Source organism: Citrus clementina, unplaced genomic scaffold, assembly GCF_000493195.1.
Source record: "Citrus clementina cultivar Clemenules unplaced genomic scaffold, Citrus_clementina_v1.0 scaffold_5, whole genome shotgun sequence".
NCBI classification, from domain to species: domain Eukaryota; kingdom Viridiplantae; phylum Streptophyta; class Magnoliopsida; order Sapindales; family Rutaceae; genus Citrus; species Citrus x clementina.
This window is the reverse complement of record NW_006262201.1, coordinates 389,896-404,492: the sequence shown is the minus strand read 5'-3', so window position 1 is coordinate 404,492 and position 14,597 is coordinate 389,896. Positions and strand designations below refer to the sequence as shown.

Here is a 14,597-nt window from a genome sequence, read left to right as displayed (position 1 = left end):
GAATATGGTTATATATATATATATATATATATAAGTTCAATATAAATAGAAGTTTGCTCTTGTTTATTTCAATTATAGTTATCTTTGATTACTTTCTCCTCCATTTTTTCTGTTTTCTTTCATTTGTTGAAATCCTACGGTTCATAAATTCTCCAACAGAAGAGAACTGTGATGAGAAACGAGAGAGCTCCAAATTTTAAAAAAAGAAAATAAAATTAACCTGCCTTTTTTTTTTTAATTGGTGGAATTCTTCATTACCAAATTAAGTTTCTGGTTTTGAAGAAGCAGTGAGAGATGAAAGAGGCTACAAAACGTGTAAAGAAAATGGGGGAAAAAAAGAAGTCGAACGTTAAAATTAAACTCCCATTAGTTTTAGGATTATAGTTATTAGTTACTAAACGATGTGATTTGGCGTTTAAAATGGAAAATTTTCTACGTAATTGACAAATATTATAATCTCCTACAAAATTAATCTTAGAAAAAATAAGATTAAAAAGAGAGGATCCAAATCCTTTTAACTTTTATTATATTTTTCCATAACTTCAATAAAATACATTTAAAATGTATTAATATGTTTGTAAACAAAAAAAATCGTAATATTTATAAAAATAATGTAAAGACAAGAATAAAATTTGTCATTGCTTCTGTTATATAGACAAATACCACTTTTTTTTTTGTAGTGGACGAATCACATATTAATTACGTTGTAATATTGATACTATTAACTTAATTTGACGAAATATTTTAATTCGCAGTCGTTTATTTTAATATTCGTGTGTTGTGGACAAATCACTTATGGATTATGCTATAATATCAATGATATTAATTGAGTTTGACGGAAATGTTATTCCCTCCCCTCATATATTTACATTTTTATAACGGGGATATGAGGAAGTACACATACTTAAGCAGAACATTGTGGATGGATACTAGGATGTCGATCACTCGCCTCCCCATTCTCATCCCTACCATCAACTGACAAAATAAAAATACATTAAAAGAAAATGTAAGAGAAAATTAAAATTCAATGATTGCTAATTTAGAAATTGAGATCACCATTAACAATTTTTATATGGGACTTTGAAAAAGTAGTTCATTTATCATGCATCATATTATATAGATATTAAATCATGAATTAAATCATGAATCCGATTTACTTTTAAGATACTTAGGTAGTGAAATTATGTAGTATGCATGTGAGACTAAAAAATTTTGTGATAAAGATAGTGAAGATTCGAGTCTTCAAATTAAGCATATAACATGAAGAATTCTTATTGAATGAGCAATTCAATAACTGAGCTTAAATTAAATTGAAACTAATACATTGAAGTGTTCTTACTGTATATTTGGGTGATAAGAACAGTGCACTTATTCCAAAAATCATTGCAAAAATTGTAGCAAAAATGAGAAGATTATGTGATGTGATGTATATAAAAATTTTTCTCAAAGTTTTAAGTTGATTTTTTACACACTCTACACCAATGCCGTCTTTTACAATGCTTTGGATGAAAAGTTTTGGATAAATTTTTTGATGGATAGTGTTACTTATCAATAATATATGCTCACATACATTTGTACACTTTTTTTCCTAGAAAAAAAAAACGAAAATATGATTTAATTAAATTTTATTTTTTATTATATAAATTAAATTATTTTTTATTTAATTATTTTATCTAAATTTTATATTTCAAAAATTTGATTCATCGTAAACAAATAAGGGAATTTGAGGCTATAAACAAAATAAAAAGAAACAAAATATCCTACGACTTAGATTCTACCAAGTATGAGTTTACAGCCACATGACATGGCTTGGTATCTACATCCCATGAGTTTGGAAATGATGGCTTCAAATTCAAACCCATTATTTTTACAGGAGGAGCATTATAATCATTCTGTAATTTCTTGAAATCCCATGCTTCGAATGGACCATCCTGTACCGGGACTTAGTGATAATGCATAAACAGTACTAGCACCATTTTGAGATACTCAAATAACATCGCCATACCAGTAACAATAATGTTCTTGGCCTTGAAATATTGAACCACTTTGATCTATCATTGTAGATGGCTACAGCTACATTGTCATTATCCTGAAAGTAGGGACTCCCCGACAGAATGGACTTATGGAAGAAACAATCTTTGATTTCCTTGATTGTCGTGAAACGCGTCGGTGCTACAGCCATTTATATCTTCGTGATCAACTTCAAATTACGTTGTAGCCACCGCCATGACGACCCACAACGTCCGGAAAAGTTCCGCAGAATCCGGGAACCGGAGAATGGATTCAACAAATAAGGGTCCTTTGGTTGCTTAGCATTTCCTGTTACAACTTCAAAGATGGTCGGGAGATCATTTATCATCTGGAAAAGTTTCTTCCTGCAAGATCCAATTCCAAGAAAAATTAGAACCAGACATTCATCTTGACTTTATTAAACTTCCTGGTCAAGCATAGCATCGCAGGTTTTCCATATCATGTATAACTTCAACAATAGTTCCATAGTATATTGTTCAGTTACTCCTACTATGTCTTTTGTTCAAGAAATCTATGATACCCAATTAGATTATTAACATTCCATTGAGCAGTGTCAACCGGCTGAATGAGTCAAGACTTTGTCGGAGACCATAAACTTCCTTTCGTTAATGACAACTTGAATGCATAGGCTGTCAAACATCATATGTCATACAGTTGATCATATGACTTTGTAGCATGAATGAGATGAATGAAACATAGTAACCAAGGTGGTTCAAACCGAATTTTACAAGACGACAGACGAGCTCTAGCAGCAAAAAATGGTCCAGAATGTATAAAACAAAAGCCTTGACCTTAAATTGTTGACCACAGAATAACCAATCATAAATTATTGTCAAGACAACATTATTGGACTTGTTAAACTTAATATTGGTAGATCAAGTTACCAATAAATAGTTATAAATACAAATATGAGAGAAGACAAATCATCACCAATTAGCATTATAAAAGATAAATATGTGGAATGATCAAACGTATATTCTTACAAAAATAAGTGAAATAATCAAACATATATTGTTACTCTCCCCTGGACTTACTGCCTTGATCTTTCAATTGAAACAATCTCAACCATAAAATTTAATGATATATCTATGCATATCCCCTTTATCATCTTGTAATGTTGAAAAGCAGTGGCAGAACTATGAGACAGGACTAAGAACTAACAATTTGATACCAAAAAGCAGATACTAATGCTAAGGCTCTGGAGATTACAGCAAATGCAGGTAAATGGGCATGAAAGAGAAAATACCTTTCATTTTTGCCAAATCCAAAGCGTGCACCAAAATAAAAAGCTACAGCAAGCAACCATGAATCACTGTGCACTGCAACCAGTGATAACCAGTCCTTCTCCTGCATTCCATCTCTAGCAAAGTTTATACCTAACACTGGCTCAGGGAGCTCGGGAGGCACTTCCTCAACAGGCAGATTAACTTCCCATGTCTCATTAGGAAGCCCAAATAGGCTCAAGTTCTCTTTTTCTGTATGCACAATACTAGTATTTTAAATAAAAATGTGCAATCTGCCTTGAATTGTTCATATAATCAGATCTCATTTTATCATACCAATAACTAAAAGCACAAAAAAGTACTTGGTTTCATAAAACATTAAGAATGCAGAAGGAGACTGTTAGTCCAGGAAGATACTCTTTTATTGACATCAACTGCTCTAGCAACATTTGGACATAAACCATAAAAACAAACAAAAAAGGGACGACATTTGACCATGGACATAGAGTATAGCAGCCAAACATAATGACAATTAGAATTAGAGTTCTAATTTTTTACAAACAAGTCAATAAGAAGATAAGGCAACACATTAGACAACACAACAGTCACAAACCACACTATATGGTGAAGCTTTGCACTCCAATAAACATTGACGAAAATAGTAAAGTGAACTTCATGTTAGCCAACTCGCCTGATAAGAAAAGGATATCAAACCATAATACCATGACAGAATATAAGTCAATAAACATACAACCATAAGGAAATTAGATTGAAGGATCAAACTGAAAATACTGGGCGGATCCACAGACATAAGAGCAGGAGTCCAACATAAATAATCACTATCACCAAGAATTCAGGAATTTTCTGCTATCAGGCAGCTGCACGATCCCTATTTTCCAATGGGCATTCTTCTTGTGTCGCAGTTTCCCTATTTGGTTGAAATGATGCAGTGTTGTAATAACATGTGGCTCATTGTAAAAGTGAACCAAACTAATCTTTCAATCTTTCCACTCCAGCAGATATATGAAAGTAGGAAGGCTAAAGTGAAAATATCGATGCCTACTAAAAGAAACAATAAAATTTATACAAAATGACTTGAGAAAAAGACAATCAAAATTAATATGATAACAGATACCACATAACTCAAGAAAAAAATATGGATGACTACATAAAACATTAATGCCAAGGACTCAACAGAAGATAACAACACACTTCCAACAAACATAGCTGCATCAATCCAAAAATAAATAAATAAATACCACTAGAATTTTGGATTTTTCAACAATTATGCAGCCAAATGAATTATTTTGAAAATCGATCATGCAAACAAATAAATCATCAACAAATGTCCAGAACTTCCACATAACCAAATGCCAAGAATTCACACTGAACTAACCATCTGCTTCCAACCAATATAATAAACACAAGAACCTGACAGTCAAGAATGAAAAAGCTTGAGATTTTCTGCAGCTAGGAAGCCAGCTGGACTGAAGTATATGGGTACAACAACACTTTAAGACTTTTCTAGTTTATTTACACAGACCTGCTTCAGCAGCAAAGCAAATACATTATAGCAGCAATTTCAATTCATTTGGATCTTTCAATGAAAAATGTCCTTCAAACTAGTGAAAGGCAAACATAAGTGCGTTTACAGAAGAAAACATCATGGAAGGAGTTAATGACGACGCAAGTGAGGAAGCACAGAAATTTATGAATAAAACAGAAACTAACCGTGTAAGTGATCAAAAAAAAAAAATGTAAGCCTCCGAGTGCTATGACAAGCAAAACTACCTTAAAACAAGCATTTCATCTTTAATTAAAGACAAATCATGGACTTTGTACAATCTCAAAACACTCAAGACAAGCATGAACTTAGTTAATTCATATCACAGACATTGTCTCCATTAAAATTCTTCCAACTGAAAAAAATAAATGAATAAACGAGTTGGTTTCTATAACATAATTTGCCTCTCTTATACATGAAACAGAGCTATAAATAACACGTACTGATTATTAAATACCTAGTCATTCAGTCAATATAATACAAAAATATAGAAAAAAAAAGAAGGAAAAAAAAGTCCAATTACAATTAAATAAACAAAAAATAGGTATGGAAAAGAAAAACCCACCAGGATCGCACTGCTGGTAGAACTTCTCAACATCTGCAACAACCCAGAAAATTAAAATTAAAATTAACAAGAAAAAAATAATCATAAGCTCAAATAGAACAAACCCATTAATTTAGTTCAAATAAAAAGAGAAGAAAATATTAAGCCATTACCAGCTGTTAAAGCCTTAATCAAGCCAGCCCGTCTGCCCTTAAAATCGCTGAAAACCTCCTCTACAGTTCTAGGTATAGGGTGCGGTATCGCTTCCATAGCAAGCAAAATTAACTAATTTCTCAACAATTATCTTCAAATTCTAGCAAATGGGTTTCGAGTATTGAACAAAAAGAGTTAAATTGGAACAGAAAAAGAAGCTTTGACGATAGAAGCCTCAGTTAGGGTTTTCGTCCGTTTTCCGATTTGGGGGGAAAAAAGGGCTTCTTTTTTAACGTGTTTTGCTTTTCATTATCTGTTTGAATTAATTGAATTGAATTTGTAATTAGACAACAGAAAACAGAAGAGACCCAGAAGAGAAAAAGGAAAGAGAAAGAGAAAGAGAAAGAGAGAGGCAAGAGACAATTTTGGGTTTGAATTTGGGTTAGAGATTTGTGTGCATATAAAGATAGCGAGTTGGGGAAAATTGCCAAGTTATAACAATAATAATAATATTATTATTATTTGTTAATTTTTTTTAAAAGGTTTTTATTAAGGGTTTGTGTTATGTTATTTCTTATTTGTCCATTTAGAGGGACCCACTTCGGGGCTATAGGGTAATTATAATTGTTTTTTAAAATTGAATAAAACGGGGGCTTGTATTGAAGTCTGTGTTACATTTTGGAGTTTATTATTCTTTCTTCACAAAACATCAAAATTATGACCAATATAAATGCCTACCATTGGAGGAAACTGTAAACAAAGGTTTTGGACAATGTTACCCTTTTAGGTCTTTACCACTTAGGGTGCGTTTGGGATTGAAGTACTGTAGATTTTAAGTTACAGTTGCTGTGAAAAAAAAGTTGTAATTATGAAATAAAAGTTAATAATATATAATATATATAAATTTTAAATAATAATTTTGATAAAAATATTAAAGATATAATAAATTTTATATTATACAAGTGAAAAATCATATCAACATAGCTTAAAAGCTACAACAGTTAGTGTTTACCAAACACTTTAGTACTGTAACTTTTAAGCTACAGCTGCCCAACCTCAATTCCAAACGCACCCTTAAGCAATGATTGAAAACTTAAAATTTTGTGCCTCAAGTGTAAAAGTAAAACTTGTAACTTGAATGTAAGTTATATAAAATAGGCAAATGTAAAGTTAACAGTAGGCTTTACACTATATACTGTTTATGTATGTGAATGTAAGATATATTAAATGTAATTTAAAGATTTCTTATAAAATATTAAGCTGTAATTAAATTGGACCAGTACTTTTAGTTGAATAAGTATGTTAACCATTAAATCATAATAATAAATATATATGTAATATTTATTTTTATGACTATGCAGTCATCGTCAGTGTTTCTACCGTAAAACTAATTCAAATTAATAGAACCCAAATTATTATTGCAATGTAAATTTTGAAATAATAAAGTCTATGGAGAAAATCATGTTATGTTTTTCAATTACATATTTGAGTATGTTGTTTTGAGCTAACCGATTTAATTCGTGCATGTGCTTTTCACCAACAAACTTATGTAATATAGCCTGACGACATGACTAGCATGTCATCTATTTATTTATTTTTGTCAAGGATACATGTATCATGGGGCAAACCACCAATTAGGGATGTCAAAAATTACTAAGGGGATGGGATCTTTGGGGATTATTTTCATTTGGGGAGTAGATGGGTATAATTTGATATCTAATTTTTTATTCAATCAGGGGATAATTACAATCTAATATTTATTTTTTATTCGAAGAAATGATGGGAACCAGGTGAAATCTTTATCTCCTCTCCATTTTCATTGTTTTTACTTCTATTTCTAATCTAATTTTTCCCAAGATTAATGGGAGATTACGACACTTGCCATTTAAGTGTATCTAGGGGTAAGATTTAATTTACTTTTAATTTTTTCTTCCTAAACGCCATATATCAATTTAATGAATAACTAAAATAGAATAATTAGCAACTATTAGATGTTAACCCTAAATTATGTCATCTCTTCTCTTTTCCTTGTCTACCATCTTAATCTCCTATTTCTTCTTCACACATGTAAACACTCCCGTGCCATTATTATTTAAACCACTCTTTTCTTATTTTGTATTTGATTTCAGTACAATGATCACAATTAAAACAATTTTGAAAGAAATATCAAAATTAAATCAATTTTGAAAATATAAAATTCTCATTGGAATATGGTTATACATATAAGTTCAATATAAATAGAAGTTTGCTCTTGTTTATTGTTGTGCAAATTTTAATGTACTCGCAAGCGCACGAATCTATTGTAGTGTAGATCAACGGTGACGAGTGTCGATCCCACGAGGAGGTGGATTTTAATTATATATAGAATTAATTTTGTAAATGGGTGGTTGGAATTATGGTGGAAATGATTTGAAATATGCTACAACTTAAATTAAAATGGCAAGAATAAATTCTAAAATTGGTATTGAAATGGCGAGAAGAAATTGAAGAGAATTCTATTGAAATGACGCACTTGGGTATCCGGATCCGTATCAACATGCATCATGGGCTAAATAATCCGTATTAATGCCAATTAAATCATGAGGGGGGAATCCACACCTCATGAACCACGCTCTAATCAATATGGTGCTAAGGGCTTATCGTGCCAAATAATAATAACCTTATACTAGAGAGCCGGTGTAACCAAGGCGGTATCTAGACAAGACTATTATTATTTGTCGACGAGAAGTCAAAACATCCACAAAAATTAGAGGGGAAGAGAAAATAAATTTACCAAATTAAGCCCATGACACATGTTGAGACTTCACCTTCAACCCAAGCTTGAAAGAAAATTAGCCACTCATAGTTGAACTAGGGGCAAAATAGGAATTTATTAAAATACGAAGAAAATACAAGATGGAGAGGGAATTACAGAAAATGGATCCCAAAAATGGATTCAGAGATCTCAAATTAGGGGGGGGAGGCCCCCTTTTTATAGATACATGGAGTAAATCATGGCCATCGGATTAAAAACAGTTTGGACGCTCAGGATTGCGCCACGTCATCAGTCAACAGTCCACGGTTTGACCACGCGGATGAACAGTAACACGGTTTGACCCGACTTTGAACAGTAACGCGGTTTGACCCGGATGAACAGTAACGCGGTTTGGATGAAAATAATCCTGTGTGATGCATGCACCGTACGCGAGATTTTTCGTCCACTGATATGCTGCCACGTCACCATCAACAGTACATAAGAATTTTAGTCCAACAGGATCGTGACACCTCATCAGTCAATGCCACATCATCGGTCAATGCCACGTCATCATCCGTCTATGTGAACAGTGTCGTGAACAGTAACGTATACAGTACCGTACACAGTACCGTACACGTGAATAGTACCGTACATGTGAATAGTGCCATTTTTCCTTTTATGCTCCTCCTAAGGTTTTCGACCGTCCTGAGTTCAAAAGTGATGTCCGTTTTGCCGTCTGATCTCTTCTTTATTGTGAAATGACTATAATGCCCCTAAAATACATAAAATACTTAATTAAAATAAAACACATGTAATTAAATCACAAGAAGGTTAAATATATAAAAGTAAGGGTTGTTAGTAAGACTTAAAATGTAAAATGACGGTTTTCTCCTTTATAAATATGCATTTTCTAACACTCAACACACCCCCCAACCAGCTTATTGCTAGTCCCTAGCAAATAAAGCGAAAACAAAATTCAAATTCAAAATAATTTTTTTTTTGTTTTAATAGAAACACTCGTATTTATTCCATCAGATTAATGATAGCAATCAAATAAAAGTATAAGCATTATCTCCAGTCTAAAGCAACATCACACCCACATCAACCATCCACATGAATTAGCCCAGTAGACTTTGTTTTAGCTACTCTCAAGAATGACATGTCAAACCCCAAAATCTCACTGGAAGTAGTGACACTCTCACAAATAAATTAATCCCAATAAAAATAGTCACTCCAATGAATGGTAATTGAGAGAGAAAATAATAAAGAAGTGATATCACATGCTCTCACCAAGATGAAATAAATATGCCCTCAGCTTAGAAATAATACGATCTCAAGTCAAATAAAATGTTAGTCAACCCACTTTATTTATCTTTTTTTTTTTTTAATTATGCATCACTACATCTTTTTAGCCCATATAACTAGCTTCTACTTCAAACTATAGTTCCCTAAAATCAAGAAGGACTTTTATTAGGACGAAACGTAGGCTAGGGACATGGCTAACAAAGAAGGAAAATAAGGAAAACAAAGTGTATGTTTGAGAAAAATACAGAGAATTTTTTTTTTTTTTTTTGAAGTTGCAAGGTGGATTTCACCTATTTTTATTCTTTTGAAACAACAACTTTTGTTTTTGTTTTTGTTTTTTTTTTGTTTTTTTTTTTTTGCTTTTATTTGGCATAACTTCACTGAACAAAATAATTATTTACATTTTCTCAAACATACATAGGTGATGGAACTTATAAGATATCAGGTAATACTCCAAATCGGAGTGGGTCAAGATGATAAGTTGACAAAGAAAATGTTTTTTTTTTTTTTAAAGGCTCAAAAGGGTTAACTATGGATATTAAATAAAAGGGATGGCTTGAAAGGCTCAAACGGATCAAAGATGGCCTCTCCATCGTCTTTTAGGGCTCTAAATAATTTTCCATATCTACTAGTTAGATGGGCCTCCAAATGTAGCAACACACTCTTTTTTCTTTTTCTTTTTTCTCTTTTTTTTTTATTTTACAATTTTTTTTTAAGGGTTAACTCAAAAGTAATTTAGAGATCGTGTATAAAATAATAAACTGCTAAGCTGTATAAAGAGTGGGCAAAAGGGTTATTCTCCAAGAAAAATAATAGGCTCAAAAACTCACTTGGTACTTATTATGACATGTTCATTCCTTCAAGCAACTCACATTTGTCTCCGACATCAACATGTAAAGTAGCAAACATAGCGTAACATCACTTAAGACCAAAGATAATACAAATACTAAAATTTGAAATTAATCATGTCATCCAATGTTAAAACAAATCACACAATTTTTTTTTTTTTAAACATCATTCTACCCCCCAACCTATTCTAAACATGAAAGGAAAATATGCATGCAGAAATGTGAAAATGATGCATAAAAACTAATTAGAAAAGTTACACGTAAAATGATAGAAAACGAAAATGATTTTTTTTTTTTTAAAAGAAGATGCGTTTCTAGAGGAACTACACTTCATATTCAGCCATCTTCGACTCAAAAGTTGGAAAATGTATATTTATAGAGGAGAAATTAAAGAAGAAAAATAAACATAAACACATAATAAAGAAAAAGAAAATGTCTGAATTGTTTTTTTTTTTTTTGAATTTTTTTTTTTAAACAATGAAGATGCGTTTCTAGAGTAACTACACTCCATATTCAGCCATCTTCAACACAAAAAGTTAGCAACAGTTAGTTTCTACAACAAAAAATTAGTAAAAACTTAACCAAAATTCCACAATTGTCGACTATTCCCTCCCCCCAACCAGAACGAAACATTGTCCTCAATGTTTGAAATGAAAGAAGTAGAGTTTAGAAGACATCACCTGGGTGGTGCAACACAGAAGAAAATATTTACAGGCGGAGAGTTAAATCTAATTTGTACTTCTTACTGCGGCTACTGTTACCATCATTATTTGGACGCTCCAACACAAAGGTCCAGGGGTCTGGCTCCGGTCGATAAGCTTGTAACATATCAAGTAGCTCATTAGCAGTGTGAGCACAAATAAAGAGTTTTTTCGCATTAGAGGGAATGAAATAGTTTTTTATTGCATGGTTAAGAAATGCGATAAAGCCATCATAAAAGTTATTGACATTTAACAAACCGATGGGTTTCTGGTGGATGTGCAGATGGGCCCAAGATGCTAGCGTGATAAGTGCCTCTAGTGTTGCAAGATCTCCTGGAAGGAAAATAAAAGCATCAGCATGATTAAGCATTTCAGTTATTCTTTCTTGCATACCTGAGACGACTAACTCTTCTCCAGTTGATGAGTCAGACGAACTGCCCAATGGTTTTAGGACTCGTGGGATGATGCCTAACACTTGACTTCCTCTGATAAAAGCTGCTTCTGAGACCATTTTTGATAACCCTCGATTACCTCCTCCATACACCAAGTGTAATTTTCTCGCTGCTATGCTTCGACCAAGATCTATGGCTGCCTCAACGAACTCTTTATGTTTGCCATAGGTAAATCCAGAAAGCACACAAATGTTCTTGAATTGTCTATTGGGAGTAGCTGACATTGTGATACTTCTCAAAAACAATTTGTGAGTGCTTGACAAAAAAGAAATCACATTTAAGAGTCTTGGTGATAGTGGGTCATGGTTGTGTATGAGGTAATATGTCAGTGTCAAATAACGCGTAAAGCACGTGCTCGCAAGTCAAAAAGAAAACAGTAAAAAGGAAAAAGCAAACAGTAATAAAATTATTAAAGACAATAATGCAAACAATAAGACAATAGTGAAATAAAATAACAATAAAGTAAAAGGATATTTACAGGTAGTTGCGACTGTGGCTCACATCTTCCTCTGGTTTTACGTCCAGAAACGGCTTGAACCCCCTCTATGGGTCGAGGATAGGCTTCCTATCCAGTTCTCTTATAAACTGGCAAACAGGGTCGTTTATAGTCAGATTCCCGAGACTATATCGTGCATGCTCTTTCTGGAATAATGGCCATAACTGGAGAATCGCTCCTTGCACATATCCACTGGGATGCGTTTCAAGAGACAAAAGGATATCATCCAATGACTCCTTATTCAAGCCATCCCTAATGAATTGAATCTTATCTTCCCTGTTATCAGACACCATTCCTAAAGAACATGGGTTTTTATTGCAACTCATTCTGGCACACTTATGACAAGCAATAGAAATTCTTCGAGCTCGTCGTTTTCTTGCATAATTTCCTTTACCACAACCAGGCATGTATGCAATAAATTTTGGAGTTAACTCACCTGCCGATCGTACTTTAGCCTCGATTAACCAACGGATGTCAGCAGGTATGTTATTCCTCATGAGTAATCGCATGCGTTCGGACCGAGCTTTATAGATCGTAAGGAGGGCATTCTGAGGAAGTGAAGGGAATCGCTTGTGAAGCTTCGCTAGAATCTCGTTTCTGTCCATACCTTCGCCTCAGAATATCAGTTATTATGGGAAACTGAAGTAACCGACTTGATTGTCACGGAGTACCGTTATCCGCCACTTCACCGGGGTAACAAACTAAAGCACACAAATAGAAAAACAAATTAAAACACACAAAGAAAATTAAAATCGTCCTCTTATTGAATTTACCTCAAGCTCCAACTGGATGTCGTAAACACTTCTCTCAATGTCTCTGAGTTGGTGTTCTAAACCCTCAACATAGGCTACTAACTCTGGTGGTTGTAGAGCCCAAATGCGATGTGTTTTACAAAATTGAATCTGTCTTTTGAGATGAGTTTTGACACGTTGAAGTGGTTTAAGAATGTTCAGGAGGAACGGTCTAAGTATGAGACTCATGATTAAAAATGATAAGAGAAAACTTAATGGTAAAATAAACACACTTATGCAAAAACAATTTCAATTAGCAAAAGAATAATAATAAAAAGAAAAAAAGAAAAATCAAATCAATGAAGAGAAAAAAAAATCAATTCAAATTTGGTGGGTCACTCAAATTTATTTCGGTGTCTTCTTCATGTGGTTGGTACTCTAGATATGGCTTTAATCTTTGACCATTAACTTTAAACGTGACACCATTCTTTGGGTCTTTAATTTCAATTGCCCCATGTGGAAAAACAGTATGAACAATAAATGGGCCAGACCAACGAGAGCGTAACTTACCTGGGAATAGGTGCAAGCGAGAATTGAATAAAAGCACTTTCTGACCTGGAGTGAACGATTTTCTCATAATTTGCTTATCATGGAAGACTTTCATTCGTTGCTTGTAAATCTTGGCGTTTTCGTATGCATCATTGCGAATTTCTTCAAGTTCTGCCAGCTGTAATCTTCTTTCTGAGCTGGCTTGCTGCATGTCAAAATTGAATTTCTTGATGGCCCAATATGCACGATGCTCGAGTTCCACAGGTAGGTGGCAAGCTTTTCCATACACTAGCCTGTAGGGTGACATCCCAATCGGGGTCTTGAAAGCCGTTCTATATGCCCATAATGCATCATCAAGTCTTAATGACCAATCTTTTCTGTCTGGCCTCACCGTTTTTTCTAATATGTGCTTTATTTCTCGATTGGAGATCTCAACTTGGCCACTGGTTTGCGGATGATACGGGGTTGCCACTTTGTGTGTGATTGAATACTTTGTCAAAAGTGCTTTGAATGCTTTGTTACAAAAGTGGGCACCACCATCACTGATTATTGCTCGAGGGAATCCAAAGCGTGAGACAATGTTGTTTTTCAAAAATCCTATCACCACCTTGTGATCATTGGTTCTACATGGAATTGCTTCTACCCATTTTGAGACGTAGTCAACACCAACCAATATGTATTGATGGCCAAAAGAAGGGGGAAAGGGTCCCATGAAGTCGATACCCCATACGTCAAAAATCTCAACCACTAAAATTGGATTTAGTGGCATCATGTTCCTTCGTGTAATGCTCCCCATTCGTTGACACCTATCACATGAAGAACAGAAAGTGTAAGCGTCTCGAAATATAGATGGCCAATAGAAACCACATTGTAAAACTTTAGTCGCTGTCTTCTTAGCACTGAAATGGCCTCCACAAGCTTGTTCATGGCAGAATGAAAGGATATTCTGAATTTCACTTTCTGGGACACATCGTCTAACAATTTGATCCGCACAATACTTGAACAAATACGGGTCATCCCAAAAGAAATTCTTTATCTCTGCAAAGAATTTAGCCTTGTCTTGCTTGGTCCAATGCTCTGGAAGTTTACCTGTAACAAGATAATTAACTATATCAGCATACCAAGGTAATACTTCCACACTCATTAATTGTTCATCTGGAAATGACTCATTTAATGGTAATTGTTCTATTATTGTGTCAAAATGGAGATGAGAGAGGTGGTCCGCCACCACATTTTCTGACCCTTTCTTATCTTTGAATTCCAAGT

The 14,597-nt window shown here is 33.6% G+C and overlaps 1 protein-coding gene across 1 annotated transcript; it reads right to left on the bottom strand.

Annotated features, from left to right (window-relative positions):
• Positions 1-1,745: 1,745 nt before the first annotated feature.
• LOC18042286 (PHD finger protein ALFIN-LIKE 7) lies at positions 1,746-5,987 on the bottom strand. The gene is made up of 4 exons (XM_024184305.1): positions 5,536-5,987; positions 5,384-5,416; positions 3,278-3,506; positions 1,746-2,375 (listed from the first exon to the last, which is right to left on the bottom strand). The coding sequence occupies exons 1-4, from the start codon at positions 5,630-5,632 to the stop codon at positions 2,183-2,185; spliced, it is 552 nt and encodes a 183-aa protein (XP_024040073.1). The 5' UTR covers positions 5,633-5,987; the 3' UTR covers positions 1,746-2,182.
• Between the last annotated feature and the right edge of the window lie 8,610 nt (positions 5,988-14,597).